Source organism: Lathamus discolor, chromosome 9 (assembly GCF_037157495.1).
Source record: "Lathamus discolor isolate bLatDis1 chromosome 9, bLatDis1.hap1, whole genome shotgun sequence".
In the NCBI taxonomy this organism is placed as follows: domain Eukaryota; kingdom Metazoa; phylum Chordata; class Aves; order Psittaciformes; family Psittacidae; genus Lathamus; species Lathamus discolor.
This window is the reverse complement of record NC_088892.1, coordinates 8,093,889-8,102,893: the sequence shown is the minus strand read 5'-3', so window position 1 is coordinate 8,102,893 and position 9,005 is coordinate 8,093,889. Positions and strand designations below refer to the sequence as shown.

The 9,005-nt window shown below is 51.0% G+C and overlaps 1 protein-coding gene across 2 annotated transcripts; it reads left to right on the top strand.

Annotated features, from left to right (window-relative positions):
* The first annotated feature begins 369 nt into the window (after positions 1-369).
* On the top strand, positions 370-8,609 carry ASB12 (ankyrin repeat and SOCS box containing 12). Of its 2 annotated transcripts, XM_065689423.1 has the most exons (5): positions 370-773; positions 2,745-2,978; positions 3,757-4,009; positions 6,153-7,004; positions 7,774-8,609. In XM_065689423.1, the coding sequence occupies exons 4-5, from the start codon at positions 6,209-6,211 to the stop codon at positions 7,905-7,907; spliced, it is 930 nt and encodes a 309-aa protein (XP_065545495.1). In that variant the 5' UTR covers positions 370-773; positions 2,745-2,978; positions 3,757-4,009; positions 6,153-6,208; the 3' UTR covers positions 7,908-8,609. The 2 variants fall into 2 exon arrangements, with proteins under 2 accessions (XP_065545495.1, XP_065545494.1); XM_065689422.1 differs by lacking the exon at positions 370-773 and having other exon boundaries at positions 2,212-2,978.
* Positions 8,610-9,005: the final 396 nt, after the last annotated feature.

Genomic DNA, 9,005 nt, shown 5'->3' with positions numbered 1-9,005 from the left:
CATTGCCTAAAGGGGCTACAAGAAACCTGGAGAGGGGCTTTGGACAAGGGCCTTTAGGGACAGGACAAGGGGAATGGCTTGAACCTGACAGAGGGGAGGCTGAGATGAGCTCTTAGGCGGAAGCTCTTCCCTGTGAGGGTGCTGAGGTGCTGGCACAGGGTGCCCAGAGAAGCTGTGGCTGCCCCATCCCTTGCAGTGTTCAAGGCCAGGTTGGACACAGGGGCTTGGAGCAGCCTGCTCTAGTGGAAGGTGTCCCTGCCTATGGCAGGGCGTTGGAGCTGGATGAGCTTTATGGTCCTTTCCAACCGGAGCAATTCTGTGATGCTGTGATTCCAGTTCCTTTCTCTCACAGACCGGAAGCGAGGTGACCTCCCTGGTTTTGGAGGGACTGAGTGCAGCACTGCTCAGCGTCTTAAAAAACAGCCACCAAAAGTTATAGTACTGATGAAGCTGTATTAAATCATAGTATCTTCTGTACACTTCATTACTCTGATTTTTCTTTTCTTTTAATCAGATTTTTCTTTATATATTAAAGCCCAATTCCTTTTCAGTGTTTTCTTCCTCCTGGAAAGCTCTCTATCCATCACTCATGGTTAAATCTCTGTACAGGTGGCTCCAGGCTAACCTAAAAAGCTTTCTGAGAAGCAAGGAGACCTTTCTTCTGGCCTGCTGTAAGGAATCAAGTCTGACCCATGTGGGCATTGCATGGTACCTGGTGAAGAGATTTCTTCCTGACGGCTTTGAGTGAAGAATTTGCAGTCCATCTGCTGATGGTATCATCTAAAAATGCTCCTTTATCCAGTTCTTTTCAGTCAGAACTTCAGATGTGAGTCTAAGTGGGTGTTTTTTTGAGTGCAGGCAAAGTCAGGTGAGAGAATCCTCAAGGAAGAGGCAGATCCCAGGTACGAAACATGCCTCATGTGGATAACTAAGATGGGCACTGGTGCTGTGATAACTCAGAGCTGTGCAGCACCAGTCCAGCTGTACAATTAAACACAGCTCTGCACAGCAGAGGGATGAGGTGATATGGATTGACTTGATGCGTATAAGGCTGTACAAAATGCTTCTGGATGCCACTTGGATTGGTAAATCCATGTAAATGGTTTATGTCTGTGCCTGGAGAAGCCATGGAGGTTGTTTTAATAACAGTCTGTAAAATAAGCACTTGGAGGCAAAAATACACCCAACACTTGGGGATTCTCAGTCCCCAGGTGCTTCAGAGTGTTTTTCCTTCTTGCTAATTTTAAATGTTCTTAAATGTTGCAGTGAAATCCTTCATGTATCTAAATGAGCCTTGCTTGCACTTAATTGGATTATTAGCATTAACACTGCCTGCAGTTGATAAAGCTTTAATTCACATTTGGGGAAAGCACTGTCTGACAGCATCTTCATGAGGAAGATTTGAAACTTCCATGTGGAAGCTAACTCCAGCTCTGAGGGGGCAGGTTCCGTTTCAAGTCATTGTAGGAGTATTGCTAAAGCTTGTGGGGTGTATTTTTAAAGGGTGCTCTAGTGGAAGGTGTCCCTGCCCGTGGCAGGGGGTTGGAACTGGGTGAGCTTTAAGGACCCTTCCAGCACAAACCAGTCTGTGACTGATTAATACACCCATTAAACTCTGAAGAGACTCGGAGCCGGGGCTCTGGAGCTGCTGTGGGTGCGTTTGCTGCAGGAAGGGATGGTCTTTGAGTGTTCGTGCCCTCTCGTGGTTAATATCTGAAACACCCAGCTCCAGGCTGGGTGGTGGGGAGGTGGACAGCAGCAGGCAGAAGTGCTGGGAATGTGCAGGTGTTTCCACTGGCACGGAGGAAACTCCCCAGTTCAAAGGCTTTGCTGTGGTTTGGCCCCGACTTACAGCTCAAAGGCAAGAGGCAGAAGCATCACCACGCAGTAACTGCGTGTTTCCAAACGTGGGGGCTGTCAGTAAATCCTTAATCCCTGCAGAATGATTTATTTGGTCCTGTTTAGCACTGAACTTTTAAATCAGAATGCTTAGGGCTGTTAAACCTGAAAGCTCATTACCTTGCTCAGCTGCGTTAATAGCTATAATCTTTTTAATGGAAGCAACTTGGTTGGATGAGATTTACCTTCCCAAAAAACCTTGATTGGCATTAAATACACTTCTGCTGTTTAATTCTTCCCCAATTAATGAAGAGCTGATAAAGGAGCTGCTTTGCCTGCAGCACAGGTCAGGTCAGCTGGTGACTCCAGAGCTTGGAGCTCAGGCAGGAGGTGAAGGTTTCTCCCAGTCCTCTGCCTTCCGTGATGTTGGAAGCATTAGGAAGCTTCTCCAAAATGGGTCAGACTCATCTAGTTGGGGTTTATCTGAATCTGCTGATTTAAATATTCATGCAGGACAGTATTTAACACGGTGCTGTGGCTGCTCAGGGAGCACAGTGAGGTGTCACTTCATGTTCTTCCAGTCGAGGGTGGATTTATCAGCGAGTACTTTGTAGTTTGTGCTTCATTAGTATTTGGTTTAATCTCTGCTCCCTACCAAAGAGCTGGTTCTGAGCCTTCTTTTCTTGTTTAACAACTAAACAACAGCAGTAGCAATAAAGGAATATGCAGTTTATTATTACATTTTCCACTCAAGGGTTTCCCTTTCATCTCTCAGTTCCCTTACAGTTCCCTGCAATTCATGTTTTCTAATGAGTGTATTCATTTGTTGTCTGTATCCCCTTGTTTTCCCCTTTAAAATACACAGGATTTTTAATTGCTGCTTTTATGTCTGCATTTTGTTGCAGGGGTTTCCAGCCAGGAGTGGCTTTTTTCCCTGCAGCGTCCCCATTGTGGCTGCAGCTTCTTGACTCTTGATAAACCCTGAACTCCTGCTTTTGCTCTGATATTTATCCATATTTTTACTACTGCATAACTCCATCTTATAACATTGACTTTGGAAAATCGACCTTTTTGAGGTAACCTGTTTTTGAGTGAATTTGGAGAGAGTGAAACTATGAGGAAGCAGAAGTCTCAGGCCTGTGAGTACTGGCTGTTGTCCTGCTCTCTGTGTTTTCCACAGCATGGCTGCAAACTGTGAGTGTGATGGTGGCTGTGGGGACACCACAAATGTTTTGCAGAGCCCTGATTTTACTCTTACAGCAGTGGAGATATTTCTGCTGGGTGATTTGGTTCCCCTGTTATCTCGTCCTGCTGATAGCACTGCCTCCAACTGTCATGACACTCCTGCTCCACTGCTGGGAAGTTTGGAAGAGGTTTACAGGGAACTGGATAAAGTAGGATTGCACTTACCAGCTGACAGCTTTTGATAAGGCAGCCCCACCACTGCTCCCTGTAGTTTTGTTTGCCCCTGTGAAGCTTTCTGCCTTGCTGTGTGCTGCTGAATTTCATGAAGCCAAAGCAGGGGCTGGTTCTGGCAGGTGGAGCTGGTAGGGAGGCCTGAAGAGCAGCTTGGGTGAGGAATCTGGACCCTCCTCGGTGCCTTTTGTCCTCCCTATGTTTAATAAACAACTCTGGTTGTTGCAAATGGTTGTTTGCATGGCTCTGGAAATGGAAAAGGCAGCTGGGAGATGGGTTAAGAGAGAATCCATGGGGGTGACTGGCAGTGACCATGATAAGTGGAGGCTGATGGTGCAGCAGGGACCGCGCTGCCTGGGCAGGGGACTCAAACCACTGGTACCCTGTGATTCCTGCAAAGGAAGGGTGGAACAAACACTTTGTGTGTGCTCAGAGGGGTCGAGCAGCCCCAGCACCTGTCCCAGCCCCCCCACCTCGCTGCCCCTCTCTATATTTACCCAGGGGGAGCTTTCCAAGAATGGAAGTGGTAAGATAAAACCCCCGAGGGGCTAAAATTAGCCCCTGCGCCCTGGCCCGTCTGCCCGCAGTGGCATTTCAGCTGTGAGCTCCACAGCCTGCACCGCTCCGGCTGCACAGAGGCAACGTCCATCCCATCACAGCAGGATCCTCTCTCTTCTCTCCTTGTTGAAACCAAGGGAGGACCTGGCCATGGGAACACCGCTGCCCCACCAGCCCTGGCTCTGAGCATCACCAGGTAAGGTACCAGCGTAACGCTGCCCTGGCAGCATCGGGCAGTCAGAGGTAACTGGGAACCAGCTGTAAATCATGTGTTCTCTGTCACCTTCAGCTCCAGTCAGAACCTCTTTTTGGGGTGTCTGAAGATGCACAGACAGCTTCCATCCCATCAGCTCTGGTTTTGGATCTTCTGGTTGAGGAGCAGCTGTGAGCTCCCCATGTGAACACTTACACTGTCAAAGCGATGTCCCTTTGGAGATGTGTGTTCTGTGGGGTGATTACTTTCCCAGTCTGTTTCCCTTGGGAATAAAGCTGGGCCTTCTTTTTGAATTGAATCTGCACTAAACCCCTGACTCCATTAGCCATGCTGGTGAGGGGGTCCAAAGCTCCAGAGCTTGTTATAGAACCATAGAATGGTTTGTGTTGGAAGGGACCTTAAAGCTCACCCAGTTCCAAACCTCTGCAAGGGATGGGTGAACAGCTTCTTTGGGCACCCTGTGCCAGCGCCTCAGCACCCTCACAGGGAAGAGCTTCTGCCTAAGAGCTCATCCCAGTCTCCCCTCAGGCAGGTTAAAGCCATTCCCCTTGGCCTGTCCCTATAGGCCCGTGTCCCAAGCCCCTCTCCAGGTTTCCTGCAGCCCCTTTAGGCACTGGAGCTGCTCTAAGGCCTCCCCTTCAGGAGTCTTCTCTTCTCCAGGCTGAATAAGCCCAGCTCTCTCAGCCTGGCTCCAGAGCAGAGCTGCTGCAGCCCTTGCAGCAGCTCCGTTGCCTCCTCTGGACTCGCTCCAACAGCATGTCTAATGAGTAACAGTAACATTATAATTCCTATATACCTTTGTCTGGGTTAGTGCAAGCGTGGAAGCGCAGCAGAGCTCTGCTGTCACTTGCTGTCCTTACACTTAACCCACTTAACCAAGCTGCAGTGTGGCCTCATGCTGGGGCTCCTCTGAGCCTGCACGGCTCGCCTGGGCAGGCAGATGTGGGCCGAGCCTCCCGTGCCTGCTCCATTTGCAGAAAGAGGCCGATTGCTCCGTGCAGCTCCTTGCCGCACCCGGGGCAGGATCAGAGCTGCCCGGGGACACCCGGCTCCGCTGCTGCTGCCGCTCCCCCAGGGAAACCCGAGCTGTGACCCGAGGGGTGAGGAATTCCAGCGCCCTTCCCGGCGGCGGCACTTCCAGCTGCTCAGGTGCCGGCCCGGCCGTTGCATTCCTCTCCCTGCTGCTGCCTGGCCTTGGTGAGGCTGGATCCTGTGTCCTGGAGATGTGTTGGGGTCCAGTCCCAGCCGTGCTGTGACCAGCTCAGTGTCCCCTCACCTTCCACAGCCCCACTGCAGAAATCACAGAACCCCAGACTGGTTTCACTTGAAGGGACTTTAAAGCTCATCCAGTTCCAACCCCCTGCCCTGGGGGGTTTCCACTAGAGCAGGCTGCTCCAAGCCCCACCCAACCTGGCCTTGGACACTGCCAGACCCTTCTTGCAGCCCAGCTCAAGCAGACGGGAGAGAGCAGGGGGCTTGCTAACTCCAAACATCAGCATAGTTTCAGGAAGGGTGATGCTTAAAAGTCCTTAAACTGGCCACCATCATATTCACCTCATCCGTTTTGAAACACAGCCCCTTTCAAAGTGGCAGGGTGTGAAGTCTTTGCAATGCTGAGAATACAGCATTAAATGATTATAATGAAGTGAAAGCCTGGGAGCTCCGCATGCAGCATCTGAACTGCAATACCAGATTCAGGTATCTCGGCATGTTCTCAATCACAGCATTTTAAGGGAGGTGGCCCATATATGTGCTGCAGCAGTGACCTTCCATCTTAGCTCTCCAGCATGGCTTTCTTCACCCATGGAGGCAGGGCCATAAGCATGTCAGCAGCATCACAACCCGATATTATTTGTCTTCTTGAATCATAGAATCATTTAGGTTGGAAAAGATCTTTAAGATCATCAAGTCCGACTGTTCCGTAGCACTGCCAAGGCCACCACTCACCCATGTCACTGAGGGCCTCGTCTCCACAGTGTGTGAACATTGCCAGGGATGGTGATTTTTGGGGAAGAAATGGAGAATCCTCTTGAATTTGTCTGTCAAAACACAATAACAAAAGGATGGTGCTGGTGCCAGGGGCTGGTTCTAACGCAGTGGTGGTGCTTTTGTTGTCGTCCCATAGATCTGTGGCTTTTCCCTTTATGATGAAAGTGGCACACAGGAGGCAGACCAAGGAAAATGAGCCTCATGGACATCACCAAAATGTTCTCCATGCTCCAGCCCAAAGAAGATGAAGACGACGACAACAACAGAGAAAGCGAGGAGCTGAACCGAGCGGTAGCAGAGGACAACCACCAAACCCTGGAGAACCTCTTATGGCAGGATAGGTACAAGAGGGTCATCAACCGCCAGAGCGGTTGGGGCATCCCCAGCACGCCGCTGCGCCTGGCTGCTACGCGGGGCTGTGCCCGGAGCATCAGGGTGCTCTTGGCACACGGGGCAGACGTGGACAGCCTGGACGTGAAGGCTCAGACCCCGCTCTTCATTGCAGTCAGCAACGGCCACCAGGAGTGCGTGAAGGTCCTGCTGGAGGCGGGGGCCAGCCCCTGTGGCAGCATCTACAACAACTGCTCCCCGCTGCTCATTGCTGCGCGGGATGGGAACGTGGACATCCTGCAGCAGCTCCTGGACCACGGCGCGGAAACCAACGTTCAGGCCAGGCTGCCCCAGTGGGTGGCCAACTCGGTGGCTTGCTCTGGTCCCCTCTACCTGGCTGCTGCATACGGGCATCTGGAGTGCTTCAAGAGACTGCTGCTTTATGGGGCTGATCCCAACTATAACTGCACCGAGGAGAGTGTGATCGCCCACATCAAGGAGCCCAAGACTCTGCTGGAAACCTGCCTGAGGCACGGCTGCAGGAGTGAGTTCATCAAACTGCTCATTGACTTTGGAGCCAATGTGTACTTGCCCAACATCACGGTGTATGAGGCCACACCACGAAGTGAGAGCCTGGAGCTCCTGCTGCAGGCGAGAGGTAACTTGTGATCGTGGCCCCGGGGCTGGAAATAAGGATTCATTCTCCATCTGGGTGCAAGTTGCTTCAGATCCCCCTTCCCTTCACCTGTGCTTCCCACCAGCCTCTTACCCAGGCTTTCCCACAAGCATCAACTCCCTTTGCAGTATCACTTGACTTGCCTGGGTCTCTCAAACTCTGCAGTGTTATCACTGGTTTACACTTAATTCGTTTTCCTCCCTCTCCCTCAATGGTTGATGCACTCAGGCCAAAAAACTAAGTCACCAACTGTGAGCAGAGCAAGGATATCACAAGTCATGGAGAACAGGTCTACCACCAGTGACAATAGGTGGCTTTGATGCATGCACTACTGCATGCCAGGGCCTCACCACCCTCATCTGTTGGGTTAGAGGCTGCTTTTCACCATTCCCCTCCTTTCTGCCGCTCAGCTTTGGCCTTCCTGTACTGCCTGTGTCCAGAAAAAATGCACTTAGTTCTGTATGAGGATGGAAGATTCCATCTTTCTTTGCCTGGCTCCCATAAAACACACGCTGCAGCGCTTGGGGCTCAATCCAAGGTGTAAGCACATACAGCCCTAGCAAAGACATTGCTTTTCATTAATTTATTGAATTAGTATTATTATTGTTGTTGGCATTATAATTTTCATTATCACTGCCATTATAATTATTATTATCCTTTGCTTAGTATCGTGCTTGTGTCGGAGGGGAGTGGGGTTGTGTGTCCTGAAGGTAACCATCTGCCTCCTTTTTTCCTCCCTCTCCTTTCACAGCTCATCCCAAATCCTTGATGGCTCAGTCCCGGCTGGCCCTGAAGCGCTTCCTGAAGCCATCTGCCTACCTGCATGCCCTTGGCAAACTGGAGATCCCAACGGCCCTGGTAAACTACCTCCAACACCAGCCATGACACATGGCCCAGTGCGAGGGACGCCTGCCTCGTACGTGTGCTGAGCACCCACATTAAAAGCTGCTGTGACACCTGCCCAGTGTGAAACCACATGAATTTGTCATCATGGACTCATTTCTGCTTACGAGGTGTCTCCAAAAAGTAATGCCCTGGAAAAAGATGGGAAGAGCGGGAGAAAACATGGACCTGAGCCTCCTGGTCTGCATCAGGGTGATGGTAAAGCAGGGTCTGGTTTAGCTGGGTTTGACTCTAAACCCTCTTCACTGAAGGTTTTTACATCTTAAGTTGATACTGGTTGGAGAAGGGGGTGGGAAAAGGTGTGCAGAGGGGAGGGAGGGGAGTAAAGGCTGCTTTTACCTCCTCTCCTCCTGGGTAAGAGTGGAGGGAGGCACAGTCATGCTTTATGACCTCAGCTGCTTCTAAACCCCCTTTCCCAAAGGTTCTGAAGTGTCTCTGTTCAGCAGCCTGGCAAGTACTGAAGGAATCCTGGACCTGGCCCAGCCCATCACTGCGCCTGTGTGCTCTGGACACCAGGGCATAAGTCAGTGCAAAGCCTAGGCAGGGGCTGGGATAAGACTCAGAGGCCAGAGTTGTTCCCAGAGCCCCAGCTCTGTCTCTAAACATCATCTTACCTCAGTGAGTTCATGTCATGGCCGAGGGTTGGGGAGGGGCTGTTTTTTAATTAAAAACGTTCTTATTAAACTCTTGTGACCTGTTTCATAAAATATCTCTTAATCAAAGAACCCAGCATCCTTTGGAAGGGAATTTCAGGCTGGAGGAGGGCATCCAGGCAGGGGTGCTGCCCACCAGCTGCTCCCACTTTCCATGGGTCTCTCCATCTCTCCAGCTCTCCTAATGAGCAATGGGGACAATGCTTGGACATCAGCGATTGCCCTCACTGCCTGGAGGAGCTTTGCTGGCTGGAGAATTGATGGATAAACCACACTGCTCTCCACAGCATTTTGGGATGCAGCAGAATGCAGATGGCTGAGTCCATGCTGCCCTACCTGCACCCCAAACGGAAGTGCTGTCAGGGCAGAGGCACATGGCCTTTAGGAGCTTTGAGGATTGTTCTCTGCAGAGCCCAGGCCCGTTTCT